Source organism: Rhinopithecus roxellana, chromosome 14 (genome assembly GCF_007565055.1).
Source record: "Rhinopithecus roxellana isolate Shanxi Qingling chromosome 14, ASM756505v1, whole genome shotgun sequence".
Taxonomy (NCBI): Eukaryota; Metazoa; Chordata; class Mammalia; order Primates; family Cercopithecidae; genus Rhinopithecus; species Rhinopithecus roxellana.
In genome coordinates this window covers 88,297,793-88,313,821 of record NC_044562.1, presented here as the reverse complement: position 1 = coordinate 88,313,821, position 16,029 = coordinate 88,297,793, and the positions used below count along the sequence as shown (strand labels likewise).

The 16,029-nt window shown below is 43.3% G+C and overlaps 2 protein-coding genes across 6 annotated transcripts in view; both read right to left on the bottom strand.

Moving 5' to 3' along the window:
• The window catches only part of CASP8 (caspase 8), a 59,060-nt gene that overhangs the window by 3,846 nt on the left and 39,185 nt on the right, over positions 1 to 16,029 (bottom strand). For 4 of the 5 annotated variants that reach the window (XM_010375507.2, XM_010375511.2, XM_030916278.1 and 1 more), the window contains 6 exons: positions 15,050 to 15,380; positions 10,206 to 10,311; positions 8,952 to 9,090; positions 8,786 to 8,830; positions 6,776 to 6,840; positions 4,771 to 4,912 (listed from right to left, as the gene is read on the bottom strand). In XM_010375507.2, coding sequence (XP_010373809.1) covers positions 4,771 to 4,912; positions 6,776 to 6,840; positions 8,786 to 8,830; positions 8,952 to 9,090; positions 10,206 to 10,311; positions 15,050 to 15,354 — 802 coding nt within the window. In that variant the 5' untranslated portion in view covers positions 15,355 to 15,380. The remainder of the gene's footprint in view (positions 1 to 4,770; positions 4,913 to 6,775; positions 6,841 to 8,785; positions 8,831 to 8,951; positions 9,091 to 10,205; positions 10,312 to 15,049; positions 15,381 to 16,029) is intronic. The other variant, XM_030916279.1, reaches the window with a different exon arrangement.
• On the bottom strand, positions 2,693 to 3,269 carry LOC104671863 (40S ribosomal protein S10). The gene has a single exon (XM_010375506.2). The coding sequence runs from the start codon at positions 3,235 to 3,237 to the stop codon at positions 2,740 to 2,742; it is 498 nt and encodes a 165-aa protein (XP_010373808.2). The 5' UTR covers positions 3,238 to 3,269; the 3' UTR covers positions 2,693 to 2,739.

Below are 16,029 nucleotides of genomic sequence, written 5' to 3'. Positions count from 1 at the left end.
ACATTTTCAGGCTACTTGTCTGACTCATTTTTATTTCTTCCTGGAAAACTTTCCATCCAGAGCACTGCATCCTTCTGCTGTAATACCAACTGGCTGTTCTGTAGGCCAGATGAATTTATCTTTATTCTGGGACATCTCTCTGTCTCTTCCATAGTAGATTCCCTGTTTCCTCCATCAATGACTTCCTCTTTCTTATTAGTTTCCTTTGCTGGAGCATAACCACGAGGAGTACATTTTTTGAGCCCTTGTATGAGTCTTTGCTTCATAGAGTTCTATTTCCAAAAGCATTTTTCCTCAGAATTCTGAACGCCTTTCTTCATAATCTTAGCTTTCAGTGTTGCTAGAGAGAAGACCTTTTCATTCCCGATACTTTACATATTTGGCTTATTTTTCTCTTTCCAGAAGCGTCTAGGGTATGATATGTTTGGAAGTAATTCTTAATCCATTATACCCTTTCAATCCGGAGATTGTGTCATTTCGTTCTTGGAAAGTTCCATTTCCTCTTTCTCTGTCCTTTCTTTCTGGAACTCTTATTGTCAAAAATTGGACATCCTTGATTCAGCTTCAAATTTTCTTGTCTTTTGCTCCTATTTTCTATTTTTGTCTTTTTATCCTACTTTCTGAGACTTTGTCTTCTACTTTATTGAATTTTTCATTTTGGTGCTCATATTTTTAATTTTCAAGGGGTCTTTCTTGTTCTGTCCCTGTTTCATAACATCTTGTTATTTTATGGAAATTTAACTCTCTAAGAACATTAAATACCAATATTAAGCAATAAAAAAGCTTGCTTTTTTCTCAACATTATCTTTGTTTCATTCATATTCTGTTTCATGTTTTTCTTGTTGTTTGCATTGCCTTTTATTTATTTATTTATTTATTTATTTATTTATTTATTTATTTATTTGAGACACAGTCTTGCTCTGTCACCCAGGCTGGAGTGCAGTGGTGCGATCTCGGCTCACTGCAACCTCCGCCTCCCAGGTTCAAGCAATTCTTTTGCCTCAGCCTCTGTAGTAGCTGGGATTACAGGCACCTGCCATCACACCCGGCTAATTTTTGTATTTTTAGTAGAGATGGGGTTTCACCATGTTGGTCAGGCTGGTCTTGAACTCCTGACCTAAGGCGATTCGCCTGCCTCGGGCTCCCAAAGTGCTGGCATTACAGGCGTGAGCCACCGCACCCAGCTGCCTCTCTTTTGTATTAGAGGCTTTCTTCAAACGCCTGCTGACCTTTGGTTGTCCATTCATAAATTGACTAATTAGTCCATTAGAAAGTCAACTGAAAGCTCTGTTTGTGGATGTGGTTTGTTCACTGATGGACTTCATAGCAAGATGATGGTTGGAGACCTGATCATTGCATTAGGAAACCTCCAGATGTCATTATCTCTATATGCATTTTAGCTAGAGCTTTCAGCTGCTCCAGAGGTAAAACTGTATCTGCTGCCAGTGTTCTTGGAACCAAGTTGGTTTAGAGATCTGACTCCACGCCACCAGTAGGTTTTCTTCAGTCTCTCTGTGTTCAGTAAAATGCTTCATTGCTTCCTTTGCTGGGCCTGGTACACCCAAGTGTAGAGTTTCTCTGGTTCAATTTTATGAGAAAATAAACTTCCTGTTCCTTATGATGGTAGAATAAGAATAGTTGCTGCCTCTATGAGAGGGAGGTATGAATCTGAAGATTGTATAGGCTTTAAAGAATCTTCCTGTTTTCTGCTCATTGCCTCACCTACACTTTGTACCTCCAATTGCTGAATTTTTCCAGGATTCTGTGGGGTAAATAGGCTTGCCTCTTTTCTGTGTTCCCCTCTGTAATCAGTTAGGTTGTAGCTTTCTCTGTTAAGTCGATTACCTCTACTCTTTTGTTTCAACTCCCCCAAATTGTTGGAAACCTTTCATTAGCTATTGTCTCCATTCCTGTTCTCTTGATCCTTGTTGGATTATTCCTTTTTTATTCCTTCTCCAGCATTTTGTCCCTGTCAGCACATCAGAGCTAAACATAAGCCATCAGTCAAAAGACAGTCTCAGCCAGGTGCAGTGGCTCACACTTATAATCCCAGCACTTTGGGAGGCCGAGGCGAGTGGATCACCTGAGGTCAGGAGTTCGAGACCAGCCTGACCAACATGGTAAAACCCATCTCTACTGAATACAATTAACTGGGTGTGGGTGTGGCGGCCCATGCCTATAATGCCAGCTACTTGGCAGACTGAGGCAGGAGAATTGCTTGAACCTGGGAGGCAGAGGTTGTGGTGAGCCAAGATCATGGTATTGTACTCCAGCCTGGGCAATAGAGTGAGACTCTGTCTAAAACAAAAAAAGTCAGTCTAGCATTAGGAATAGAACAAACAAAACCTGAAATGCAATTGTTGATTTGGAAGCACTTTGGCAAGACTAATACAGTGTGTTGGTTCTGTGAAAAAGTTCTGATCCTTTGGAAATGTGGAATGTTGATTTAAAAAATGACTGTAAAGCGAGTCTCAAGGCACTGAAGCAGGACAGAAGGGAGTCTCTCAGGAGAAATGACTTCTGCAGCGGGGTCTCCTACTTTTACTCATTTAGCATAAAACATAAGAACAGGAACAGAAAAAGCAGGACACACAGACTCGAATGCCTACCAGAGACTAGTCAATCATGGGCCAGTTATAAGAAAATGAACTGCCAGAAATAGAAGCAAGTGTTATTTTTTTTTTTTTTTAAGGTTTTTTGGTGGTAAATGTATTCAATGCAAAATAATACTCTTCAATTTTACTGAGATGGCTGACCACGTCCACGACCAAATCCGCCTCTAAACTGGAATTCGGTTGCTGACCCAGCCCCAGCCTCGGCTTTCTTGTCGGCACCAGGTGGCACAGCACTCCGTCTGTAGGTATCTCTGTCAGCTTCCCCTCTTGTGAGTCTCGCAGGTCGCTCACCCTCCAGACCTTTAGGCCGAGGCCTGCCAGTCTCTGGACGGCTACGGCGTAGGGTGGCAGGCACAATCTCCGGGGGCAGATGAAGGTAATCACGGAGATACTGGATACCCTCATTGGTAAGGTACCAGTAGAAATGTCTCCAGGCAAACTGTTCCTTCACGTAGCCTCGGGACTTGAGAGACTGCATGGCCTTCATGACATGAAGGTTGGGCACATTCTTGTCTGCCAGCTCCGGGTGCTTAGGCATGTGGACATCCTTCTTGGCCACCATGACTCCCTCCTTAAAAAGGAGTTCGTAAATGGCAATCCGGTTCTTCTTAGGCATCAACATCTTGGCAGCTGCAGGGTCCGGGGCCGGGGCTCGCAAGTGTTATTTTAATAGAAATGTTTTAATTTTAAAATAATACAAATCAAGGGCTCGAAATGTTTTTTTCAATACCAAGCACATAATGATGAATGATGTCATCAATGGACTTAATCTCTGTGCCTTTTTTTTTTTTTTTTTTTTTTTGAGACGAGTCTCACTCTGTCGCCCAGGCTGGAGTGCAGTGGCCAGACCTCAGCTCACTGCAAGCTCCGCCTCCTGGGTTTACACTATTCTCCTGCCTCAGCCTCCCGAGTGGCTGGGACTACAGGCGCCCGCCACCTCGCCGGCTAGTTTTTTGTATTTTTTTTAGTAGAGACGGGGTTTCACCGTGTTAGCCAGGATGGTCTCGATCTCCTGACCTCGTGATCCGCCCGTCTCGGCCTCCCAAAGTGCTGGGATTACAGGCTTGAGCCACCGCGCCTGGCCAATCTCTGTGCCTTTTTAAAGGCTTAGATTTGCTTAAATAAACAAATCAAATGTTAACATGGGCCAGGTGTAGTGGCTCACACCTGTAATTCTAGCACTTTGGGAGGCCAAGGCAGGAGGATCACTTGAGGTCAGGAGTTCAAGACCAGCCTGGCCAATATGGCAAAACCCCATCTCTACTAAAAATACAAAAATTAGCCGGGTGTGGTGGTGTGTGCCTGTAGTCCCAGCTACTTGGGAGGCTGAGGCAGGAGAATCACTTGAACTGGGGAAGTGGAGGCTCCAGCCTGGGCAACAGAGTGAGACACTATCTCAAAAAAAAAAAAAAAAAAAAAAAATGTTACTAGGGACCATTACAGAGTCCTGATGATTATAATCAGTCTACATTAATTTTCTAAACTTACCTCCATTTGCAAAACAAATCAATAATTGATGTTATGCCTGATGAACACTATTTTCAAAAGTTCTTGGATCAAATCAAAATTATTAATACCTCAATGGTGATGGATGATTTTTATTTTTTGTTGTTGTATTCACTTTTTATATTCACATACTACAAATCGTTTTTTCATTTAACGTGTAGGTTCTTGATCTTAGCTTAAATAGGCTGAGCAAAAGAACTGCTAACCAGTTTAATATTTAATACTTGCAAAGGCTGTTTCTGTTAAGAAGCCACAATTTCTGCTGCACTTAACAGCCCAACCTGTACAAATGCAGCCTCTATAAGAGGTTTGATACTACGGCAATTTCATCGCTTAATGCACTCCACAGAAGCACTGTGCAGTCGGCTGAATTAAAAACAAAGCTTATTACTGCTTTTCATTGTGTCTTTTAGTAAGATTTGATATTTCATATTTATACATACATTGCTTCTATTTAAAAGACTAATTTTTTAAAAAGCAGGAAACTGACAAATGTATAAGAATGTTCTTTACCTCCACAGGGAAATATGTTTAAATCCATTTTCTTGAAACATGGCCCTTTTGGTATAGCTTTTGTTCTCTCCCTTTTGATTTAAAAAAAAATAGGCATAAGAAATATTTCACTTTTCTCTTTTGGGTTCTACTGTACCTGCATCCAAGTGTGTTCCATTCCTGTCCCTAATGCTGTGAAGTTTGGGCACTTTCTCCCGTGCTTTTGTAAAATCGTAATTGTTGATGATCAGACAGTATCCCCGAGGTTTGCTTTTCATTTGGTAAACTTTGTCCAAAGTCTGGAAAACAAAAACCCAACCCAGGAGCTGACTCTGTGGGTCAAACACTAGAGATGTAAACAAACAACTCCCTAGTAAGAGGACTTGCTTTCCATTGCACCACCCCAACTTGGGGTCGTTTCCTTGAAGAACTAGTTTCTACCTATTTCCTTCACACAGGACCCCTCAGACTTCTGCCCCATCATTGTAAAGTCAGTTTCCCAATACCTGGGCCTCCTGAGCACTTTGCACATATGTTAATATTGTTGTCATCATATTGTATTATTGTTTGTTCTCATTTCTGCTTCCCATACTATACAGAAAACTCCTTGAGGTCGATAACATCTGTGCCAGGGACTACAGTGTATTAACTTATGAGAGCGCAATCAAGAGTTACTGAATGAATGTCTTTGGTTGCCCCCACGCCATAACCTTGTGATTCTCTTGGCTGTCTACTGAACTCATCTGTGCTTCGTGGCTAACAGCTGAGGGTCTCCCATTCATACATTGCACAGTGTGGTCCCAGGATTTTAAAGGTGATGGCTTAACCCAGCTCTCAGGACCACGGTGGCTGCTGGGAAGAGACGGGCTGGTCAGGCAGGTCCTGGCTACACTGTACATTATGGTATCCAAACTGTAGTATCTGACAGTACTTGCCAGGGATGACCCTGTGTCCTATTCATTCTCCTAGGGCTGTTTCAGTGCTGAGATACTCAGCATTTAGTTGGAGGTTCACGTAGCCCCTTGAGGTAGAGAAAAGGGCTCCAGGCTAGGAAGCCCAGTTCCTGCCTCTACTTCACCTTATGACTTTGGGCAAGTAACCTGTTATCTTAATATATTAACTCTAAGATATTAACTATTTGATTAAGTTTGTACCAAATGTGTTAAGCTTGTATTATTTACTATTAAGTGTGCTAAGTATTTACTAAGCATATTAAGTGTATTTACTGAGATATTAAGACACTAAGATTTGACCAGGCATGGTGGCTAGCACCTATAATCCCAGATTTTGGGAGGCCAAGGCAGGAGAACTGCTTGAGGCCAGGAGTTCGAGACCTGGCTTGGCAATGTAGCAAGACCCCTGTCTCAATAAAACATTAAAAAAGGAAAAAGATACTAAGATTTACTAAGATACTAAGACAGTGTTTTTAGCTGTTCAGTGGGGACAATGCTTGCAGCATGCTATATTGCTTAGAAAGTACCACATTACTTGGGTTAATCCTTGACTTTCAGATGAAAGATGTCTGGTAATTTTCTCAGAAGCCCACACCAGGCTCTCCCATGCCTACTTCAGATATTCAGGATTTCCTCTTCTTCTTACCATGAGGATGAGCAAATGGGCTAATAAGTCGGGATATATTTGGTGGATGGTTGGTTACATAAAGAGAAGTTATGATGCCTAAAAAGTACATGTTTCTGCTGGTTCACTGAGATGAAAACCCAAAGATGGCTAGGTTATGAGAGTTTGCTGCTTACACCTAATCACAAAGGAGAAGCATTTTTGAAATGTTAAGTCAAGCAAAAAGGCTTTGCTTTTTCCATTCCTGCTAGATTCTCCAAACCACTCCCCCATCCAGGCTGGCACGGCTGCTAGAAGATTTGGTAGGAGGCTTCTTAACCCCTCTACCCTCCAACTATTCCAGTATCTTCATCTCGGGTCTTAAAATAAAATCTGAATGCATAGAAAACTGAAGGAGTCACGTTTTAAAAATTAAGTCATATTTTTAACTTTTTTTGTGTGAATTTTTTCTACAGTTCTCAAAATTTTCAGTAAGTTTCTGCCTCATCAGTTTATCTGGCAGCTAAAAAAAAAAAAAAGGTAACAAATTAAGTAACTAGAATCTGTAATGTAAAAAGAAAAAGGATTTGGAGGTTTCCATCTACCTGTGATTCACTATCCTGCTCTCTTGGAGAGTCCGAGATTGTCATTAGCCCACACAACTCCTCCCCTGCAAATAACAAAGAGATACATGTAGAATGAGACATGGCAGGAAAGGTACACTGGTAATGAAATATGTAGCACATAGGACAACATAAGGTCTTTTTTAAGATGAAAATTCAAGCTGGGCACAGTGGCTCACACCTGTAATCCCAGCACTTTGGGAGGCCAAGATGGGAAGATAACTTGAGATCAGGAGTTTGAGACCAGCCTGGCCAACATGGTGAAACCCTGTCTCTACTAAAAATACAAAAAAATTAGCCGGGCATGGTGGTAGGCACCTGTAGTCCCAGCTGCTCAGGAGGCTGAGGCAGGTGAATCACTTGAACTCGGGAGGTGGAGGTTGCAGTGAGCTGAGATCCCACCACCACTGCATTGCAGCCTGGGCGACAGAGTGAGACTGTCTCTCATAAATAAATGAAATGAAATGAAAATTCACAGACGGCCATAAATATAATCTCCTTTCAACCCAGAGAGATTCTGCAAGCAGGGCAATTAACATGCTTCTGGAAACATAAGATCAAATTGTCTCCTCGCCAAAGAGAAAAGCATACCAAGAAATGCCATAATTTATATTGCTCCACATGGCCAGGTTGAATTTTTATGGTATTTGTGAGATACTCATTAATAAAGCCACTAGCTCAGGATGAATTAATGATTTAGTACTTTACTCCTTAAAATATTCTTAAGGCCTTGGGCTCAGCAGGCAGGGAGGAAAGGGAAGGACAGCCTGTGTGGACATTAATCTTTAAAATACATTTGAATGATCCAAAATGTATTTTATACACACACACCACAAAGAGCCAAGGTAAAAATACAATTAAAATATAATCAATATTAATGGAGCGATGGCGTTCTTGGACTTATAAAAATTTATCTGAATTTAAAATCATCTTCAATGAGTACATATAATTTTTCTAATCAGAAAGAATACTTTATTAATTGCCTATAATCCCAGCACTTTGGGAGGGCCAGGTAGGCAGATGGCTTGAGCTCAGGAGTTTAAGACCAGCCTGGGCAACATAGCGAAACCCCATCTCTACAAGAATACAAAAATTAGCCAGGCATGGTGGCTTGTGCTGTGGTCCCAGCTACTCAGGGGGTTGAGGCAAGAGGATCGTTTGAGTCCAGGAGGTAGAGGCTGTGGTGAGCCAAGATTGCGCCACTGCATTCCAGCCCGGGGGACAAAGTGAGACACTGTCTCAAAACAACAACAACAACAACAACAAAAGAATATTTGATTAATCAAAATTTCGGAGGAGATCATTGAGAGTTCTCTCTCTCGGTTCAGCCTCACTTACCCAGGTAGAAAAAGTGAAAGGAAGTTGAAAGGAGTTGTTTAGTGTAGAAGGTGTTGACAGAGGAAGTGACTTAACCAAGGAAATTATGAAACATAATTTAAATCCAGCTACTCGGTGCATAACATGAGCAGCACATCAAGGAGAAAAAAAAAGTCACATAGAAAAAAGATGTTAAATTACTTATGACTGACTCACTCTGCACCTGTTTCAAACTTGCCAGCCTGGGCTGCAGGTCTTAGGAGAGCAGGTGCGGCCGAGCGCGGTGGCTCACGCCTGTAATTCCAGCACTTTGGGAGGCCAAGGCAGGCGGATCACCCGAGGTCAGGAGTTTGAGACCAGCCAGGCCAACATGGTGAAACCCCATCTCTAATAAAAATACAAAATTAGCTGGGCGTGGTGGTGCGCGCCTGTAATTCCAGCTTCTCTGGAGGCTGAGGCAGGAGAATTGCTTGAACCCAGGAGGTGGAGGTTGCAGTGAGCCGAGATGGTGCCACTGCTCTCCAGCCTGGGCAACAAAGTAAGACTCTGTCTCAAAAAAAAAAAAAAGTAGAGCAGGCACATTAAGACGTGCATGTGGTAGAAGGCTGTGGGGAGGACACACGCAGGTACCAGAGTAAATTAACTAAATCTTGAAAATGTATCTCCAAGCATTACCATTTGAACCTTCATCAGGACTTCCTTCAAGGCTCCTTGTTCTCTCTGAATTAAAAGAGGAAACCCCCAACAATATTTGATTAGAAACAACTGTGACGTGGAGAGATTTGTCAGTTTCAATTTTAGAGTAGGTTTTGCCGATTCCCGGCTGTCAGGTTGTTTCTACCTCTGCTGAATTCTTCATAGTCATTGATTATCTTCAGCAGGCTCTTGTTGACTTGGGCACAGACTCTTTTCAGGATGTCCAACTTTCCTTCTCCCAGGATGACCCTCTTCTCCATCTCTATGAAAATATCCAGCAGGTTCTAAGAGGAGGAGAAATAAAGTTGGGAATCTGGATTGAGCCCTACTGGTTTTTAGATTGGATTTTTTATTTTTTACTTCCACTTTCTCCAACCAAGGACCTGCCCTTGCTTCCCAAGTTTCTGACAGCTTCTGCTGGTCTCTCACAGCCAGCAGGCTACTAGGGAAGCGATTCCATGTTTTCTGGCCCAGAAAGACAGAAATGAGAGGGTAAAGGAGAAGCCATGTCAGATGTCACCCAGTCCCCGGGCCCTGTGCTCAAATCTCCTGCGAATGCATTACTTTAGGACTGTAAAACAGCCTGAGAGAGCAGCCCGGTCACCATGGTGATGCCCTGGGGATGGCCTCACCCCCAGCATTGCCTCTCCAGACCTGAGTACATACAGACACACAGACACATACATATACACAGACACCACATGCACATACACACATATACAGATACACACACAACACACACAGACTATACTCAGTGATATACACATGGGGCATAAATACAATACACACTACACAACACACACACAGACACATACCACACAGAGAACACACACACACAGACACAGAGATACACAGACACACATACCACTTTTACAGAGACACCAGAGATACACATATCACACACAAATACAGATACACACTATACACAGAGAAAGGCACACACAGACACAGACATGCACATACAACACACAGACATGTAAAACACACACAGAGACACACAACACACAGAGACACAAAACACAGACACACCACACACAAACACAATATACACACAGAGTTCCAGATCCCAGGTCGTTTCGGGGACTGCAGAAGTGGAGGAAACGTCTCAGACTCACCGCTGTCTTTCCCAGCTCTGCCGGGTCTCAGGCTGGGCTGCATCTGCACAACCAGCCTCCTTCTCCCGGCCCCTGACTCTGCCTTGCTCCCAGTAATTAACATGAGCAGCACTTCAGTATGGAGGAATCACATCTGTAACACTCGTGCTGACAACTTTCTTCTTCTAGTCAAAAAGTGAGAATCCAGGTTGCTTTTACCAAAATACCCCCTCTCCTTAGTCTCAGAAATGCCCCCTGGCTAAGCAAGTCTCAGGACTAAATCTCAGTAAGATACCAGGTCTTACCATGTCATCATCCAGTTTGCATTTGGAGATCTCCTCTTGCAAAAGAAACTTAAAAGACCTCAATTCTGATCTGCTCACCTCTTCTGAAATCTGATAGAGCATGACCCTGTGGTGGGAAATGGAGACACTTTAGAAACCTTTCCCCAAATAATTTCCCATTTGATAGATGGAGTCACAGTGGGCTTGATTCCAAAGGCCTCCCTTCAACGTGAAGCCAGTTAATGGCATGGTTTATGAGTTGAGTCCTTGGAAAGAGGTTGTGACACAGAAGTTTGCTGGCTCTTCCCCGACTTTCCCACCCTTAACAATTTAAAGTTCTATCAACTTTTCTTTCAGTTTATTTCAGTTAAGTAAATCTTGCTTTCTTTTTTTTTTTCTCTATAAAATCAAGATTTTGTTGCAATAGCAAAAAGCTTTGCCTTTTGGAAATTTTGCTTTTCAAAATGCACAGTGGCTCATGACTTCCCTCATCAAAACCAGTCAGTATTCTCCCAGTCATTATCTTCAGTAAGAAGGCCAAGCATTTGGTTCTGGAATACAAAGTCTCCGAATACATCGCCATCGCAGACCAGACTGCAAACACTAAAGGACCTGAAGCCCCAAACACACCCAGCTGCCCTGCCCTCACCCCTTTCCGCCATGCCCCTACACCCCATCCCTTGTCTATCTGCAGATGCCCATCCACGAACAATCAGCTCAAGCATTGCCTGGGCATCCACAAAGCTGCATTCACTCCACTATGACTTAGAAACCCCAAAAGGATAACACACATAATTGTCTGTTGGCCTGGTGCAGTGGTTCATGCCTCTAATTCCAGCACATTAGGAGGCCAAGGCAGGAGGAGGATCACTTGAGCCCAGGAGTTTGAGACCAGCCTGGGCAACATAGCAAGACCCCCTCTCTACCAAAAATATTTAAAAATTAGCCGGGTGTGGTGGCATGCACCTGTGGTCCCAGCTACTCCAGAGGCTGGGGTGAGAGGATCATTTGAGCCCAGGAGGTTGAGGCTGCAGTGAGCTGTGATCATGCCACCACACTGAAAATAAAAACAAAAATAATTGTCTGTTTAGAAACTGTTCAAGTCCCGTAATGGCCAGGTCTGTACCCTTTTTATTTTCATAAACCCAGAGGGTTGTGAGGTGCAATGTTTGAGTGCAGAAGACCCAGGCTATTGTGTTGGAGGTGTTGGAGCCTTGATTCCACCATCTTTGAGCAGCATTACCTTCAGACATGTTACACATTTTTTCCTCGCCCATAGACTGAAGATAATTATCCCTAACCACATCATAGGAAGGTGTCAAGGGTTACACAAATAAGTTTATGTGAAGCACTTAAACCAATCTTTGGCAACACACTAAGTATTCAATGAGTGATAGGTGTTACTATTTCCTAATCTATGCCTATCACATTTATGTGATAGGCACATTTAGGCTGGCACATTTAGGCTCTTGGAATATGCTTGCCAAATAGGTGAACACAGGAATGTTTTAGAAGTCAGCAAACCTTTCAACACTATGGTGTAAAGGAAAATAATTTTAATACAAAACATGTTGACTTGAAAATTTAATTAGAAAATTAAAATTCTGAAAATAAAAATGGCATAGAAACAGAAATTACTCAGTATTACCATCTGCCTTATCCTCCCTCTCGTGGACTCTCTACCCTAAAAGTGTTTATCTAAAGCTTTCGGTCTGGCCAAAATTGGATCTAATCCAAAAAGCTATTCTGACTCTTTCGCCTTTATTATGAGGTATTTACCCTTTTGCTTTCCTCATTATTGAAGCCTACAGGCTTTCTTGTACCATCGTTGTTTAGTAATGAACCTGAATAGTTTATAAGATACTTATTTTATAGGTAGCAATTATAACTGGTAAATAAAATGTCTAGTGTTTTCTTATAATGGTAAGTGGCCACCCTAGCATATTTATTAGCTCCTGGCTACTATTCAATGATAATGAACAAGCAGTAAGTCAGGATTGCACTGACCCTTTTATCTCTAAGCCAATACGTGAAAGATTTTAACAGACAGATCCTGCCTTATTAGTAGATGATCAATCCTCCATCAGAAAGGTACAGATTGTGTCTGGCACTGGGTGTTTGCTTCAGCCCAGCTCATGCGGCAGAAGTGGAACCTTCAAAGGACCAAGATGTTGGGCACAGGATGAGACCCCCTTGGCTTTCCTAGTTCTGGGGCTGTAGGTTTTTAGGACTAACTGGTGCCTTAATGAATAAGTTCCTTATAAAGACTTCACAATTCTAGTAAACCAGAGCTATCTAGTGTACTGGTTGAATAGCGTTCTCCCTTCTTCCCCAAAATTCATGTCTAACTGGAATATGAGAATGTGACCTTATTTGGACACAGGACATTTGCAGATAAAATTTCATTAAGATGAGGTCACGCTGGCCAGGTGCAGTTGCTCACGCCTGTAATCCCAGAACTTGGTAGGCTGAGGTGGGCAGATCGCATGAGCCCAGGAGTTCAAGACTAGCCTGGGCAACATTTCGAAACCCCATCTCTACAAAAAATACAAAAATTCGCCAGACATGGTGGCGGGTGCCTGTAGTCCCAGCTACTTGGGAGGCTGAGGTGGGAAGATTGCTTGAACCCAGGAGGCAGAGGTTGCAGTGAGCCAAGATCGTGCCACTGCACTCCAGCTTGGGTGATGTAGTGAGACACTGTCTCACACACACGTACAAAAAGATAAGGCCACATTGGAATAGGGTGGGCCCTAATTCCTAATCCAGTGACTGTCTCCTTATAAGAAGGACATTTAGACACAGAGAAGGGAACATAGGCAGAGACTGCTGTGCTGCATGTACAAACAGGGAGCACTGAGGATTCCTGCACCCACCAGAAGCAGGGAAAGGCGTGAAACAGATTCTTCCTCGGAGCCTCTTAAAAGGAACCAACCCTGTTGACATCTTGATTTCTGACTTAGGCCTCCAGAACTATAAGAGTACATTTTAAAAACTGTTTTAAACCTGCTAGTTTGTGTTACTTTGCTACCGCAGCCCTAGGAAACTTATACACCTAGAATATCTCTTTTTTGTTGTTTTTTTGTTTTGTTTTGTTTTGTTTTGAGACAGAGTTTCACTCTTGTTGCCCAGGCTGGAGTGCAATGGCACGATCTCAGCTCACTGCAACCTCTGCCTCCTGGATTCAAGTGATTCTCCTGCCTCAGCCCCCCAAGTAGCTGGGATTACAGGCGGGAGCCACCACACCCAACTAATTTTTGCATTTTTAGTAGAGGTGGGGTTTCACCATGTTGGTCAGGCTAGTCTTGAACTCCTGACCTCAGGTGATCCACCCGCCTCGGCCTCCCAAAGTGCTGGGATTACAGGCATGAGCCACCTTGCCTGGCCCAGAATATCTCTTTTGTCATTTAAAATCAAAATAGTCAAGCCTTGACTGGGCACGGTGGCTCATGCCTATAATTCCAGCACTTTGAGAGGTCAAGACAGGTGGATGACTTAAGGTCAGGAGTTTGAGACCAGCCTGGCCAACATGGTGAAACTCCATCTCTACTAAAAATACAAAAATTAGCTGGGCACGGTGGCATGCACTTGTAATCCCAGCTACTCGGGAGGCTGAGGCAGGAGAATCACTTGAACCCTGGAGGTAGAGGTTGCAGTGAGCCGAGATCATGCCACTGCACTCTAGCCTGGGTGATGGAGTGAGACTCCATCTCAAAAACAAAACAAAACAAAAAGTAGTCAAGCCTCAAAACAAAAAATAGTCTCTGAGAATAGAAAGACCAGGGCGTTCATGGGCTGGGCCATCAGAGGGCAGCAGCTGTCAGCCCTGGCTGTGAACCCTTTCCATCTCACATGCCATAATTATCGACAAGCAAACAGAGACAATGAAATGGGCCCAGAGCAAAGGCTTCAGTAGAAGCTTCCTGAAAGCAAAGCTAAAACTGCTTTAAGTAGTGTCCGATAATAGGAGATGTTGAAAGAGAGTAGGTGACAATGTGTTTCTGTTTTTAAAGTCTTGTCACAGCATCATGAAGTTGTAACTGCATGGGGTTTCTCTCTCACACCTTTGGTTACTTACTCTCTCTAGGGTGGGGAGAAGCTGAGTTGTACAGTCTTTGGCAAGATGACCCAAGGTGCCACTGTCTTCCTATAAAGCTTAGAATTGTCATACAGCCAGGCTCACAGGAGCTGGACAGCCTCGGTGGAGACTGCCTAGCTGTATGTGCCAGGCCAGTGGCTTACAGCTCTGTAATGAACTTTGTCATTTGAGTCTTTAAGTGTGGCAAAAAACCCTTAAATCTCATTGAAAATTTCCATAGCCATCCGCAAGCAGATGGGAGGGGGATTTCAAGGTGGGAAGCCGTGATGCTTTACTCAATGTATGGACAAAGTAAGCACACAATCTGGATATCAAGAGGTACCAAGATAAGAGAGGAAAAACATGAGAACATTTAGAAAAACTCTGTTATAACTTCAGCATACCTCTAAGTAATGTTTCACTTTGAAAAATAAATTTTTATTTTATGGTCTTAGCATTTTTACGGAATTATACATAAGGCCCCTAAATTTCTTAATCTAGCTCCAGTGGGACATCTTCCCAAAGCCTCCCAAGTGATACTGAACGTGGTTTCTCTCTCACGCCTTTGTTTACCCACTCTCTCTAGGGTGGGGAGAAGCTAAGTTTTACAGCCTTTAGCAGGACCACCCAAGGCACCACTGTCTTTCTGTAGAAGCTTAGAACTGTGGCATAGCTGGGATCCCAGGCTCTATAGGCAGATCCACAAAGACAAGCCCCAATCAGCCCTGCCCACAGAAGTTGTCCACTCAACCCACACCTCCCAGTCCCCACGCTGGGAGTTTCTACCCACCTGTAGGCAGAAATCTGAGCCCTGCCTGGAGCCTGAAGTTCCCTTTCCATCTCCTCCTTTCTAGTGTTTAGGTAAGTAGTGAGCAAATCCAGTCTATTAATTCGGAAGAGCAGCTCCTTCAGGAAGGACAGATTGTTTTCCTCCAACATTCTCTTTTCCTGGAGTCTCTGGAATAACATCAAGGCATCCTTGATGGGTTCTTGCTTCCTTTGTGGGATGCAGTCCAGGCTCAGGAACTTGAGGGAGGCCAGATCTTCACTGTCTAGTTGTTCCCCAATATCATAAAGATTTCTGCTGAAGTCCATCTCTTCAAAAGGCAGGAGAATATAATCTAAGTCAAAATATAATGGTATGTTCAGATAAGGAAGAAAAGTACCATTTGCTGGCTTGTTCATCAAAGGCTACTGCATCTACTAGATACTGGTCATTGTGCTGTGAGCACAGGAGAGAGAAAAAGAACAGCAGACAAGTTCCCTCTTACTGTTGAGGAAGGTAGATATACAAACAAGCCAATGGGCTGGGCGCAGTGGCTCATGCCTGTAATCCCAACACTTTGGGAGGCCAAGATGGGCGGATCATCTAAGATTGGGAGTTAGAGACCAGCCCGACCAACATGGAGAAACCTTATCTCTACTAAAAAAATACAAAATTAGCCAGGCATGGTGGCTCATGCCTATAATCCCAGCTACTCGGGAGGCTGGGGTGGGAGAATTGCTTGAACCCGGGAGGTGGAGGTTGCAGTGAGCAGAGATCGCACCACTGCACTACAGCCTGGGCAAAAGAGCAAGACTCCATCTCGCACAAAAAAAAAAAAAAAAAAAAAAAAAAAACAAGCCGATGGTTAGAGAGTTGTGACCAAAGTGTGGTAGGGATGTAGAGGAAGAAGCCTTAACTCAGCCTGGGAGAAGGGCTTCCTGTGGGGAAGGGATTCTGGGGAGAATGTGAGAAAGCACAATTCTTACAGGAAACAATTAATGTAA

What these genes read in the sequence shown, in the direction of transcription:
- LOC104671863 (XM_010375506.2), bottom strand. Translation starts at nt 3,237, where the DNA reads ATGTTGATGCCTAAGAAGAACCGGATTGCCATTTACGAACTCCTTTTT.